The 15389-nt window shown below is 34.7% G+C and overlaps 1 protein-coding gene across 11 annotated transcripts in view; it reads right to left on the bottom strand.

The window, feature by feature from the left end:
* LOC118969377 (serine/threonine-protein kinase TAO1-like) overlaps positions 1 to 15389 on the bottom strand; it is a 207906-nt gene that overhangs the window by 110489 nt on the left and 82028 nt on the right. For all 11 annotated transcript variants that reach the window (XM_073230102.1, XM_073230097.1, XM_073230101.1 and 8 more), the window contains 5 exons: positions 14732 to 14825; positions 13088 to 13169; positions 10488 to 10655; positions 8435 to 8635; positions 4728 to 4964 (listed from right to left, as the gene is read on the bottom strand). In XM_073230102.1, the coding sequence (XP_073086203.1) occupies positions 4728 to 4964; positions 8435 to 8635; positions 10488 to 10655; positions 13088 to 13169; positions 14732 to 14825 (782 nt within the window). The remainder of the gene's footprint in view (positions 1 to 4727; positions 4965 to 8434; positions 8636 to 10487; positions 10656 to 13087; positions 13170 to 14731; positions 14826 to 15389) is intronic.

Raw genomic sequence — 15389 nt, 5'->3', positions numbered from 1 at the left:
GTTGGCATTTTGATAGGGATTGCACTGAATCGGTAGATTGGTTCAGGCAGGATGGTCATTTTGACAATATTAATTCTTCCTATCCATGAGCAAGGGATGTTATTTCCATTTATTAGTATCTTCTTTTTCTTAAATGTCTTGTAGTTTTCAGTGCAAAGGTCTTTCACTTCCTTCATTAGGTTTCTCCCTAGGCATTTTATTCTTTTTGATGCAGTTGGGAATGGAATTGTTTTCCTGATTTCTCTTTCTGCTAGTTCATCATTAGTGTTTAGGAATGCAAGAGATTTCTGTGTATTAATTTTGTATTCTGCCACTTCGCTAAATTCAGTTCTTAGTACTAGTAGTTTAGGGGTGGATTCTTTAAGATTTTTTATGTATAATATCATGTCATCTGCAAACAGTGACAGTTTAACTTCTTCTTTACCAATCTGGATGCCTTTTATTTCTTTGTGTTGTCTGATTGCTGTGGCTGGGACCACCAGTACTATGTTGAAGAAAAGTGGAAACAGTGGGCATCCTTCTCTTGTTCCCCACTTAGAGGAAAAGCTTTCAGCTTCTCACTGTTAAGTATGATGTTGGCTATGGTCTTGTCATATATGGCCTTTACTATGTTGAGGTACTTGCCCTCTATACTCAGTTTGTTGGTATGTTTTTACCATGAATGGATGTTGAATTTTGTCGAGTGCTTTTTCTGCTTCTGTGGAGATGATCATGTGCTTTTTGTCCTTATTTTAGTTAATGTGGTGGATGATGCTGATGGATTTCAAAATGTTGTACCATCCTTTCATCCTTGGAATAAATTGTACTTGATCATGATAGACGATCTGTTTGATATATTTTTTACTATGATTTTGTTGAGTGTTTTTGCGTCTATGTTCACCAGAGATATTGGTCTATAATTTTCTTTTTTTGTGGTGTATTTGCCTAATTTTAGAATTAGAGTGATGCTGGCCTCATAGAATGAGGGTGGAAGTATTCCCTCCTTGTCTACTTTTTGGAAAGCTTTAAGGAGGATGGGTATTAAGTCTTCACTAAATGTCTGATAAAATTCAGCAGTGAAGCCATCTGGTCCAAGAGTTTTAATTTTAGGTAGATTTTTATTACCAATTCAGTTTTGCTTGAGGTAATTGATCTGTTCAGATTTTCTGTTCCCTTCAGGGTCTGCCAAGGAAGGTTGTACTTTTCTTGAAAGTTGTTCATTCCTTCTGGGTTATCAAGTTTTTCAGCATACAATTTTTCACTGTATTCTCTAATAATTCTTTGTATTTCCGTAGTGCCCATACTGATTTTTTCTTTCTCATTTCTAGACACTCTTTTTTTCTTGATAAGTCTGCCTAGGGTTTTTTCTATTTTGCTTATTTTCTCAAAGAACCAGCTCCTGCTCTCATTGATTCTATTGTTTTATTCTTCTGGATTTTATTTAAGCCTGCTCTAATCTTTATTATGTCCCTCTTCTACTGACTTTGGGCCTCATTTGTTCTGCTTTTTCTAGTTTTATTAATTGTGAGTTTAGACTGTTCATATCGGATTTTTCTTCTTTCCTGAGGCAGGCCTGTATTGCCATATACTTCACTCTTAGCACAGCCCTAGCTGCATCCCACAGATTTTGCATTGCTTGATCTGTTTTTATTTGGTCATTGATCCATTGATTATTTAGGAGCATGTTGTTAAGCCTCCATGGGTTTGTGGGTCTTTTCATTTTCTTTAAGTAACTTATTTCTAGTTTCATACCTTTGTGGTCTGAGAGGCTGGTTGGTTCAACTTCAATATTTTTGTATTTACTGATGTTCTTTTTTGTAGTCTAGTATATAATCTATTCTTGAAAATGTTCCATGTGCACCTGAGAAGAATGTGTATCCTGCAGCTTTTGGGTGGAGCATTCTGTAGATATCTGTTAGGTCCATCTGTTCTGATGTGTTGTTCAGTGCCTCTGTTTCCTTACTTATTCTCTGTCTGGTTGATCTGTACTTTGGAGTGAGTGGTGTGTTGAAGTCTCCTAAAATGAATGCATTGCATTCTATTTCCACTTTTAATTCTGTTAGTATTTGTTTCACATATGTAGGTGCTCCTGTGTTGGGTGCATAGATATTTATAATGGTTATATCCTCTTGTTGGACTGACCCCTTTACCATTATGTAATGTCCTCCTTTGCTCTGGTGGCTTTCTTTGTTTTGAAGTCTACTTTCTCTGATACAAGTACTGTAAGTCCTGCTTTTTACTCCCTATTGTTTTCATGAAATATCTTTTTCCATCCCTTCACTTTTAGTCTGTGTATGTCTTTGGGTTTGAGGTGAGTCTCTTTTAAGTGGCATAAAGACAGGTCTTGCTTTTTTATCCATTCTATTGCCCTGTGTCTTTTGATTGGTACATTCAGTCCATTTACATTTAGGGTGATTATCAATAGGTATGTACTTATTGCCATTGCAGGTTTTACATTCATGGTTACCAAAGGTTCAAGGGAAACTTCCTTACTATCTAAGAGTCTATGCTCACTTAGTGTACTATTACAAACAAAATCTAAAGATTCTTTTTTTTTCTCCTCCTTTTTCTTCCTCCTCCATTGTTTATATATTAAGTATCATATTCTGTACTCTTTGTCTATCCCTTAAGCTACTTTGGGATAGTTGATTTAATTTTGCATTTGCTTAGTAATTAATTGTTCTGCTTTCTTTAATGTGGTTTTATTACCTCTGGTAACTGCTATTTAGCTTTAGGAACACTTCCATCTATAGCAGTCCATTCAAGATACACTGCAGAGACAGTTTGTGGGAGGTAAATACTCGCAGCTTTTGCTTATTTTGAAATTGTTTGATCTCTCCTTCAATGTTAAATGATAATCTTGCCAGGTAGTGTATTCTTGCTTCTGCTTCATTGCATTAAATATATCCTGCCACTCCTTTCTGGCCTGTATGTTTTCTGCTGAGAAGTCTGATGATAGCCTGATGGGTTTTCCTCTGTATGTGATCTTTTCTCTCTCTCTAGCTTCTTTTAATATTTTGTCCTTATCCTTGATCTTTGCCATTTTAATTATTATATGTTTTGGTGTTGTCTTCCTTGGATCCCTTGTGTTGGGAGATCTGTGCACCTCAATGACCTGAGAGACTATCTCCTTCCCAAGATTGGGGAAGTTTTCAGCAATTACCTCCTCAAAGACACTTTCCCTTTTCCTCTTTCTTCTTCTTCTGATACCCCTGTAATACGAATATTGCTCCGGTTGGAATTGTCACACAGTTCTCTCAATATTCTTTCATTCCTAGAGATCTTTTTTCTGTGCCTCAGCTTCTTTGCATTCCTCTTCTTCAAATTTTTTTCATTTATGGTCTCCTCCACCATATCTAATCTGCTTTTAAATCCCCACATTGTATTCTGTAATGAATGGATCTCTGTTCTGGATTCATTCCTGCATTCTTGAGTATTTTTCTGTACCTACATGGATGTGTTTATGATTTTTGAAAAATCTCTTTTAGGAAGATTGATGAGTCCATTTTCACTTGACCTCTTTTCTGGTGTTTTGGGGACTTTGGTTTGAACCAGGTTCCTTTGGCACTTCATATTTTGTATGTGACACCCTCTAGGACCCTGAAGGCATACTCCCTGGAGTTACTTAGCCGATGGAGTGATGTCAGGGTCTCACCAGAGCGACACTGGTGACTGGGGGTTGGGAAGAGCTGTTTCCTGCTTCCCGGCTACCCTGCATCTCTCCACAGCCAGACTAGTCAGCTGAGCACACAGGTGTAACCCTCTATGCCTTGCATTTATAGCTGCTGTAGGCAGGACCTCCCTCTGGATGGACTGACACCAGGGCAGGGGCAGCTGGTTTGTAAGCCAGTGCCAACCTGCTGGAAGGTGCAGCAGGCTGCATATCATGGCGGAAGGCTTCGGAGCTGTGTAGCCAGCCAGGGGGATGGAGCACCTGAAGTTCTTGAAAAGTTCCCAACCTGGTGCGCAGAGTGCATCTGGACAATTTTGTCTACTGGTCCTTTCTTCTGAGTTGCAAGCCCTGTGCAATCCTTGCCCATTTAGTAGCCCTCTCACTGTTAGGAAGTCTCTCATACTGTCTGCCTTTCTTTTGTCCCAGAGCAGCTGGATGTGAATCCATTTTCCACAACAGCTGGAATCTCAGTCTGTCCAACTATTCCTCCTGTCTTAGCTTTCCAACCCCACTAATCTTGAGCACCATGCAATATAGGATCTTGCTCCCACAGCAGATCTCCAGGGCTGGGTGTTCAGCGGTCCTAGGCCTCCACCCCGTCTCCACTCCATTTCTCTTCCTTCTTCCAGTGAGCTGGGGTGGGAGAAGAGCGTGGGTACCTCCAGATCATGGCTTTGGTATGTTACATTTTTTGAGGTCTGTTCTTTTCTCCAGGTGTAAGCAGTCTTGTGCTGCCTTCTTTCCTGTTGATCTTTTAAGGTTAGTTGCATTAACAATATTTTCATATTATATGTGGCTTTGGGAGGAGGCCTCTGTCTCACCTCTCAGATCGTCATCTTCAATCTGATCTACCTGACTTTAAACACTGTTACATGATAAAACTGTCAAGTTATCAGGAAATAATTCCATATCGACTCAGCACTTGATATTTTACCTATTATATAAATATTTCTCCCTTTCCCCAATTGACTTGCTGGTTCTGGGGAACAGATACCCTAACATCACAATGCCATCTTGGTTAATTCTGAAATCGTCACAAGGGAGAATAAACACATTAGTAATACTGGTCAGCTACCTCTTTTTCCACTGCCACCTGATGTTTCTTGAGAAGCTTCTTCATTTTTGCAGCAAAGGTGTTATGCTGAGTTTCAAGGTCTTTCTCAAATCTGAGGCGATGCTCATCCATCTTAGCCTTTAACTTTTTTTCCAGATTCATGAGCTGTTTCTGATGTTGCTGTGTCATTCTCTTACAGCCAGACATTTGTTCTCTGAGCTGACTTTCCTGCTCATGTTCTGGCATTTCCCTTGTATCCTACAACAATGGAGAGGAAAGAATGAATTAAAGCATAACTTTTTTATTTCAAAACCATCTTAGACCAGTCTACTATCAACTAAGTAGGTAACTCATGTAGGAGATCCCACTCAACAGCTTCTAATAAAATTTTATCTGAAAAAGCAGACAAGCTAGCTGGTTCTAAAATTTAAGTGGGAATGTAAAGGACCTGGGATAGCCAAAGTTTTGAGGAGGTATGAAAAGTTGGTAGATGTAAACTTCAGTAATCAAAACAGTGTGGTATTGGTATAAGGACAGGCTGAATAGAGCAAAGGAACACAGTAAAATCTGGAAACAGACCCACATATATTCAGTCAATTGGTTTGCTACCAAAATGTCAAGTTAATTCAAAGAGGAAAGGAAAGTGTTTTTAATAAATCCTGCTTTAACAACTGGTTCTCTGTATTCAAAATAAATAAATGCTTAATCATGCTATACACAGAAATTAATTTGAAAAGAGTCACTAGACCTAAACCTAAAATCCAGAATCATGGAGCAGAGGATAACACAGAATATTGTCATGACCTTGGGGTCAGCAAATATTTCTTGGGTATGACAGAAAAAACACTGAGTATAATGAAAAAAATGTACAAACTGGATTCTGGAATAGAGGCAAAATTCAGATAATGTAAGATTAATCATTTAAAGTGAACAATTCAGTAGCATTTAGTATATTCATGATATTCTGCAACCACTGCCCCATTGTAAAGAAAAAAATGTACAAACTGGATTCTTAGAGACAAAATTCACATAATGTATGATTAATCATTTAAAGTAAACAATTCAGTAATATTTAGTATATTCATGATGTTCTTCAAGACTGCCTGTATCTGGATACAAAACATATATAATACTTCAGAAGAAAACCGTGTATGTTTTAAGCAGTTGCTCCCTAATCTCCCCTTCTGGTAACCACCAATCTATTTTCTGTCTATGGATTTACCTATTTTGGATGTTTCATATAACATGTGACCTGTTGTGTATGGCTTCTTTCACCTAGCATGTTTCCAAGGTTCATCCATCTTGTATAGGATGTAACACTACTTCGTTTCTTTTTATAGCTGAATAATATTCCACTGTATGCACATACCCTCATTTGTTTATCTATTTATTTGTCACTGGACCTCTGTGTTGTTTCCACCTTTTGACTATTGTGAATATTGCTTTTATGAACATTTGTGTATATGCATTCGTTTAAGTACCTGCTTTCAATTGTTTTGGGTATATATCTAGAAGTAGAATTGCTGAGTCATGGGGCAACGCTATGTTTAACTTTTTGAGAAACCATCAACTGTTTACCACAGCAGCTGACATTTTACATTTTTAGTAGCAGTATACAGCAGGAGTTCCAATTTCTCCACGTGCTCCCTAGTTGTTATTTTCCATCTTTGTTTTTGTTTTTCTCTTTTAATAGCTAGCCATGTAACAAAACAGCAGCAGACTCACAGAGTCCAAGAAGGAACTAGCAGTTACCAAAGGGAAAGGGGTGGGAAGGGTGGGTGGGAAGGGAGGGAGAAGAGGACTAAGGGGCATTATGATTAGTACACATAGTGTAGAGGGGGAGACGGGGAAGGCAGTAATAGCACAGAGAAGACAAGCAGTGATTCTATAGCATCTTACTATGCTGATGGACAGTGACTTCAATGGGGTGTTAGGTGGGAACTCAATAGTATGGGTGAATGTAGTAACCAGTGTTGCTCATGTGAAACCTTCATAAGATTGTATATCAATGATACCTTACCAACAACAACAAAATAGCCGTCCATCCTAGTGGCTGTAAGGTGGTACTCATTGTAGTTTTGATTTGCGTTTCCCTAATGACTAATTATATCGAGTATTTTTTCATGTGCTGTTGGCCATTTGTATATATTCTCTGGATAAGTGTCTATTCAAGTCTTTAACACCTTTTTTAAAATTGGGGTGTAGTTTATATAATAATTTGAATAGGTTTTTGGTGGAGTCTTTAGGGCTTTTTTATGTAGTATCAGGTCATCTCCAAACAATGACAATTTCACTTCTTCCTTACTAGTGTGGGTGCCTTTTATTTCTTTTTCTTGCCTGATAATGTAGCTAGGACTTCCAATACTCTGTTGAATAAAAGTGTTGTAAGTAGGCATCCCTGTCTTATTCCTGATTTTAGAGGAAAAGCTTTTAGCTTTTTCATGGCCTTTACTCATTTTTAGTGGGTTGTTTGAATTGGATTTTAAAACTAAAAATTTTAATTTATCACAGACGGAGAAAAAATATTTGCAGGACATATCTGAGATAAAATACCTGTATCTTTCTTATGAAAGTCAAACATACATATGCCCTATGACTCAGCCATTTTATCCTATGTATTTGTCACAGAAATTAAAACATCATGTTCAAAGACATATACATGTTTGTAGCATCTTAGTATGCTGATGGACAGTGACTGTGCTGGGGTATGTGGTGGGGACTTGGTAATAGGGGGAGTCTAGTAACCATAGTGTTGCTCATGTAATTATACATTAATGACACCAAAATGATAAAATAATAAATAAAAGTATTGATTTCATCTTCCACTTGCCCATAGCAACCTCTAATCTACTTTCTATGAATTTGCGTATTTTAGATATTTCGTATAAGTGGAATTCTAATAATATTTTTCCTTTTGTGTCTGACTTATATCATTTAGTATTTTTTCAAGGTTCACTAACATTGTAGCATATATTAGAACACCGTTCCTTTTCACAGCTGAATAATATTCCATTGTGTGTGTGTGTGTGTGTGTGTGTGTGTGTGTATACACATACACTATGGTTTGTTTATCCATTCATGTATTGATGAACACTTGGGTTGTTTCCATCTTTTAGCTATTGTGCCTAGTATTGGTGATACTGAAAGCAGTGAAGTTAAAAAGGAAGCATTCCTATCAATTGTGAAAAGGAGTTACCTGACCTTCCAATGTTTTCAAGAAAATTTAAAATCTTACATGTGAAAGTGTAGCAAACATCCACATTTCCCAAACTGAGAAGTTGTAATTTTCTACAATTACACCCAGTGTTATTTTTAAAATGTAAACATTACGGAAAATGCAAAAATCACTTTTCATTATCACCCACCTTAAACCTTTCTCCACATCCCAAAGGCAACCATTATCACTAATATCATGTTGTATACTTACAATTTTAAAATACCTTCGTTTTCATCTAAGTAACTTCAAATAATACATTATATGGTATTTATTTATTTATTTATTGTAAGATTTTTAAAATATTCTTTTTGCATTCTCAAAACATGTTTCCTAAATGCAGACATTAAACTGGGAATTAAAAAGCCTTTTGCCATTTTAAAATAAGTTGCCTAAATTATGTTCCAAACTTCTGATACATCAAAGGAAAAAAACCCCAAACTCTTAAACTAACCAGACTAGGAAAATTAGTTACCAAAGGTGAAATTTTTTTCACTGAAATCCAAATACTCACAGGTCTTGAACGGATGGCAGAATTATTAGTCATAATTGTTTCGATTCGCTCCATCACGTGTAGCTCATCCTTGCTTTCTGAGGCATCCTGAAGAATGTTAACCCTACCACTTTGACTCCTGGTCCTGTTGGACATACAGGGAATAGACTGATGACTTCCAATATTGTGCACTGCTGTCTGTCCAACACCGTGATCTTGGTCCTGAGGGAAAAGAGTATTAGACTCAAGTATCTTTATCTCCTGAATTTTTTATTATTAGCACCTAGCACACCGCTTGGCACACACAGTCTTCAGAATGTTAGTGGTCTATTTTGAGAAATTCCTTGTATTTGCCAAGACCAGAAAGTTTATCAGTTGTTAGTTGACAGATTAAAAATGTGACCAACTAGTAAATACCAAAAAGCCAAACCAAGTCTGTGAAAAAGTTAATCAGAGTTATTTCCAAAGTGTAGTCTTCTCTCTAAAATTTTTGACATTACCTTGAAATCCATTTCTCCTACACATCTCATGGGGTATACACAGAGATGCCGCTCATTTCTCAATGCTTCCAATGGTGAAAACAAACCCCAACCTTTTTTTTAATCGTATAAACATCCCTTTTAGTTATTTTCTATTGAAGCCTTTCATATTTCTTTTCTTCTCAGAATGTAGTCTTTAGCCTAAATTTCTTCCACTAAGTAATTTAATATTAATTCCTATCTATTTTTATGTAAAATTAAACATTGTATATATATTTAATCATAATTGGAAGACTGTTCTTCCCAAGAAACCCAGCAAGCTTTGGTATTTGGGCACCAATATTATAGTCTTACCATACCAAACCTCTTTAAGATATGCAGAATAATAAATACAGACCCATGGTATATGGAGGATCTTTTCTTACATCCACAGCCTTAAAAAGTTGCTGTTATTCTAATGTTTAATGACATTAGAATTTTATTAATTTCACTTTACTAAAGCATTTCATATACCTAAAATAGCCCCAATTTTCTAGTGACTACTCTTAGAAGTAAAAAACAGTATCAAAAATACCAAAATTGTATGTAAGAAAGTTTTCTATTTTATAGTTGATTAATTATGTAGTGTTATTAAAAAGAAAAGTAACTACTACTCCTGTTTTCAGAATGCAGGGATCTTTCTCAATAGAAAGCAATAAAAAAGAATCAAAGCTTTGGCATTGGGACATGAGCAAAGAAGAAAACAGAAAATACTTAGACTAAAAAAGATAGCTCCACAAATCATAAGCTTTATATTTTCCTTTGAGGAAGTTCTGTAACATTTCTACTGCAAATTTGGAAACATGGCAACATGGAAACAACTTGGTCTCAAGAGTAATATATGAATCCGAACCCATATGCTTGTACAGTAAGTTAGTTAACCACTCTGAGCATTACTTTCCTCACCTATAAAATGAGTATTTTAGAACCATGTAGGGAAATGAATCCCTATACACAACTGAAAAGAATGAAGTGTTCTTACTAACAGAATAAGAATGCTTGGTAATTTTTTTCCCCCAGGATAAATTTAGCTAAGTCACATGTTTATTTTATTTATTTATTTACTTATTTTTAAAAAAGCAAGAAATTTCCACTTTAATAAACATATATCAAACATTACACTAAAGGCACTGGGGGAGAGGTTTATGCAATAAACAAGAGAAGGACAATGGGTGGTAATTCTAATGACTTCTCTGTGAGCACCGTCAACTTTCAAAGCCTGTAATTTCAAATACTTCCAAAAGCGTGTCCCATGCCATCAGACAATCAGGCAAAAAAGTGTTCAGTAGACCAGAATTTTGAGAGGGACTAGATTAAATAAAAGTTGAACAGGTTTCTCTAATAAAAGACTTCACAGAGCTTTACTAGCTAATGTACACTACCAAGAGGTTGGTTTAAAGAATGCAAAAGCTTTTCCTCCACCTGGGACCTCAAAGAATCACTGTGAAGACACAATCTGGAAACCACTGATAGAAAAGATTCTTGGCAAGAAAAGTTCCATAAGGAAATAAGCCAATAAGGAGACCCCAATACTTGAGCCGTTTCTAAGTTATTACCTTTTCTTCCTGTGCTTCTGCTGCTGGCCCTTTATGTGCCTCCTGGGAAAGGACCTCCTTCGTCTTTCGATTGCGCAGATTGTCCAGCACTCTTTTTTTCTCTTCCTTTGTCCTTCGAAGGAGATCTGTTACCACTGTTGTAGGGCGCTCCCGAAGAAGAAACGGGTGCTGGTTAAGAGTAGAAGGCAAAAGTCAGGTTGAGACCTATATATTTTTTCATTCAGAACAAATGAATCCCTTCTTGGACCCTAGAGTTACTATCCTAAATAGTTGTAGATAATGCATGTAATCTATACTTATCTAATTCTGCTATGCTTTTTACTTCTTATATTCATAAAATTTAATTTACATGTGTACACTCTGTGCCTACATAACTTCCCCTGTACTTTTCATGAAAACTTTGAACATGACACCTTTGTTGGCCAAATGAAAAGGCAGAGTTGAAATAATCAGAGTCTAAGTAAACATTAAGAATTAGTCCAAATAGAGCCCTAAGTAAACGCTTACAAATTCTTAGAACTGGTCTCATAGAGGAGACACTATCAGTTCTGAATTACGTTAGATTTCAACAGGAATGTATTTACTGACGGTGAATCACATAACATACTACTTGGGTATAATGGGTTCTTTATGTTGCTTAAATGAAACTTCATAAAACACTAGCAGTTGATTAAAAGACATTATGTATTAGTGATTTTTACCATTAATATTTAATAAAGCTTAAGATTATTCAGTACAGAAAAGTAGAAAGAACAATTCTACTATAAGATTATCATTGTTACATTTGGTATTTTTTGGATATTTATTTCTTCTCAGAAATTTTCTGTGTATAGATTTTGTTTTGTAGTTAGCACACAGACTGCAGAAAGATGACTTGTGCACTGGAGTTCATCAGATGATCTTGAACTCTTTTAAGACTTTTACCTCCTTTATTAGCTCAAATTTATTTCTTCTCTGAAGAGTTGTAACTATATATTATTCTCTTTTTATTGCTATAAGTATTATGTTATTTCAACTCATAATGCCTACAGACTATTTCATCAAAGGTTCATGCCAAAATTACATAACCATTATTCTAATTCTGGATAATTATTCTCAATTTTTCATTCTGAGATAAATACCTTCACACAGTAAGTCACTTTTTTCCATTTTATTTTTTTTCCTTATGACAGACTGCAACAGAAATGTGATTAGGCCAAAGGGAAGGATGCACTTGACAGATTCTTCCTATCACTTCCCATAATGTCAATATACAAAATGGACCAGGTACATGAATACATATGCAGGTTTGGGACCACCCAAGGTCAAGTATCCATTCCTGGTAGGTTGGGTTATTACCAAAAGAGCTTCTTTTGCCTTCATTAGGCAAATGTAAGAAGCCAGTCACATTCTTCCTTTTCCTGAGCCTTAGCTTGGTATGTACCACTATTTATAATATTCGGTCTTTTTTATCCAAAAATAATATATCTTGTAATTCTAAGTTATTTGATAGTTTTCTACAAATGGATCCTGCTTATTTTTCACTTACTATAGTATAGCTATAATTCATAGCTATACTAAACCTTTTGTTGCTATTGTGAATACCTAGTTTTTTGGCTTTCATTTGAGACTGTAAGTGTGCTTAAGGCCTAGAATTCCCTAAGTGTTACTGAAACTTTATACTGCTCTTCTACATACTGTAGGTACAAATAACCCTACTGAATATGTACATGGACCCTTTCAATATCCTTGCATATTGAACTGTGTGTAGGTGAAAATAAACTGAACTTCTTTGAAATTCTAAAACATTCATGCTGAAAGTCTAATTTTCTAGTGAAAAAATCCACCAAATTCCTTAGGGTCACAAAAAGATAGTCAACTGCTACTCACTAATGCCTTATCTAGATGTTTTAATAACTATATTAAGTCGAACAATACTATTATTCCTATTAATAAGATGTCAACCTCTAAATGAAAACATTTTTGAGAACAGAAAGCATATACTAATAATTTATTTAAATTAGATAACCAAACCTATTGAGAAATGAATAGAATTCACGTTACTTTTAAAATATTTTCATTGCTAAGTTAGAAAAACATATTTCTGAAAAGGAAACAAAAATGTGATATCCATTTTTTACGGTTCTTTTGAAATCTCTTTTCTCCCACAGTATTTATGTAAATGTATTACACATCATTTCTCTTCCTTTCATATTACTTTATATAGGACAGATTGATATATAAAGTATGGTAGATACAAAAATTAAATCCAAAGTTAAACTATGCTTTGCCACCTCTGAAATGATATTGTTCCACATGAATTAAAATTTGTAGTTGTAACTCATGAATATATTCTTGCACATATAAAAATTAAGTCATTTAGTACTACTATACTGAATATTTAACTATATATTCTATTCAGACATGGTAAAAGCAGTTAATTTTGAAAAACAAACGAAAACCTTAGCAACAAAGAAAATTTCCAAGAAAGAATGGTATTATGAAATTAGTATTTTAGCAAAGCCCAGTACAGCATACTTAATATTGATTCTGAATCAAAGAAGAATAAAACACATTCTTTAAAATAATTTCTTAGGTGTACAAAACAGAGTATAACTGACCTTTAAAAGTTTCTTTGATGTAGGGCGATCTTTAGGGTTTTTCTGGAGGCAAGACTCTACAAAGTTGCGAAAAGAACTGGACCTATTGTAAAGGAAAGTATTAAGTGAACATATTGCTATTTCCTTTAAAAACACATCCACAAATCAAGGCATGTCCCTATGGGTGGGAGGGAGAATAGAAATCATAAAAAAAAAAAAAAGCAGACACAATACACTATATATTTCATCATGTAAGTATATAAAAGCTATGCAAAGCAACTAATGAATCTTTACCATTTTCGATAGAAAATGGTATTTTTGCACACATTATTTTAAAATCCTGCTCTCACATACTGAAGTATCACAACTCATTCTACGTTGCGGTAAATTATGGAAGTCGTCATTTTCCTTTTTCATTCAAATCTAAGATAATATTCTTCTTAGTATTTTTTTTTCTTTTCTCTAGACACATCTCGTTCTTGCTTGGCCCTTGGATCATCTTCCATATAGCATGTTTCAGAACATCACGCTATTTGTTTTGGAAAGAACAATTTTTATACCTAAGTATTTAGTGTCCTTGAGCAAATGGACAAAAGTTCCAGAAAACAATAAAATTTTTTTTAAAAAATTAGAATTCTGTAACATACTATTGTATAGTGTTACTGATGAGAGTTCAGTAAGGCAGTAAGTAAAAAATATTTCATCAATGTTTGTCATCAATATTCAAATAAGATTTAATTCTTTAATACAAGAATTGTTTTTGAATCCCCAAAGTATCAACCAGTGTAAAGACAGCCTGTGTTTCGTGTATTTATTATTCAGATGTACCATAATAAACTCTGAGCCAAGATTTCCTCAGAACATCTCTACAGAAGCAGCAAAGACCTGTGAACTTGCCTTAATAATGTAATGATAAAAAATAAATTATTCCTAATTTATGCATCTTACTTGTGAATTTTAAAGTATTTGTTAACTATTTGTTAAGTACGGTAGGTAGTCCCCTAGAATGTTTCAAACGCTAGATACACCTGAAGACTTTCCCATTAAAATTTTCTATCACTGATAAAAATCCTTTCATAAAATTGTCCATCTGTTCTCAATAAACTTCTTTACATGAATAACAGTATTATCAAAAAAGCACTAGGAGATGCAACATCAAAGCACATTTGGAATAATAAATAATAACAATTAGAATCATCCAAAAATTATGAATTATGTGGTAATTCTGATAAATTATCAAATCACTTTTACCTAAGTTTTATACCATATCAATCATAAACCATTCCCCAATCAAATATCTGTACAGGTTGTGGCAATATATATTGCAGTTTTAAAATATGAATGTTTAAATCATGCTATTTATTATAAAATCAGGGTTGTATGTGTCACTATGGTACAAAAAATATATTACTTTTTATACAAAAGCCATACTTTTTGCTCCCATGTAGCATCATCTATCTTTTATTTCTGAACTGAGTCACATATATGCTATGAAAAGTAGAGATAATAAAGGATAAACATGATGTAAGGATAAAATAAAGCTATTTTAATATTTCTTCAGGTTGTATACACTTCACCTCATTGACATGAAATCATTTTGATAACATTATGAAAAAGTATTTAAATTTTACCATGTTGAACAATATATCTCTCAGCCATACTCACCATTCATTAGACTGTAATGTAGGGGGGTTATTTCTGATAATGTGATATAAGGCACGCTTTGCATTCATATCAAATAAAGGAGGCTTCCTTTCCGCTATAAAAGAAATGAAACTTCCTGTTAAATATGTGCCTGTTATATAGGAGCATGGAAGCACTGTTAGTTTTTTTTTTTTAAATAAACCCCAACTTAGGAAAAAAGTTGCAAGTAGGATTCAGAGAACTTAGTTAAGTGAGTCAATAGTGAGGAAATTGCAGCCCTGATGCACACTTCTAAATAGTGCATTTTTCTAATACACAAAAACATTCTAACAGAACCTAATAGTCATTAAATCAGACCATTAATATGAACACATGACTATTATCTAATCTCAAGCTCTATTGTAGTTTCAATCAAATGTCCCAATAATGTCCTTTGTAGCAAAAATGACCTTTGATCATCTGCATGCTTAAAGGAAATTCTCCATTTTTTCTAAGTTTTAAACTTACACAGAACTGTTCATAAAATATTTCTATAATCCTTTCAATATGTGTAAAATCTGGAGTCATGTCACCTGTCATTCCTGATATTGGTTGTTTGTGTCTTCCTTCTGTTCAAACTAGCTAGAGGTTTATTAATTTCATCAATTTTCCCAAAGAACTAATTTGTGATCTCATTGAT

The sequence above is a fragment of the Manis javanica genome, chromosome 2, assembly GCF_040802235.1.
Source record: "Manis javanica isolate MJ-LG chromosome 2, MJ_LKY, whole genome shotgun sequence".
Taxonomy (NCBI): Eukaryota; Metazoa; Chordata; class Mammalia; order Pholidota; family Manidae; genus Manis; species Manis javanica.
Note: the sequence above shows the minus strand (reverse complement) of the source record. Positions and strands in the feature narration are given on the sequence as shown.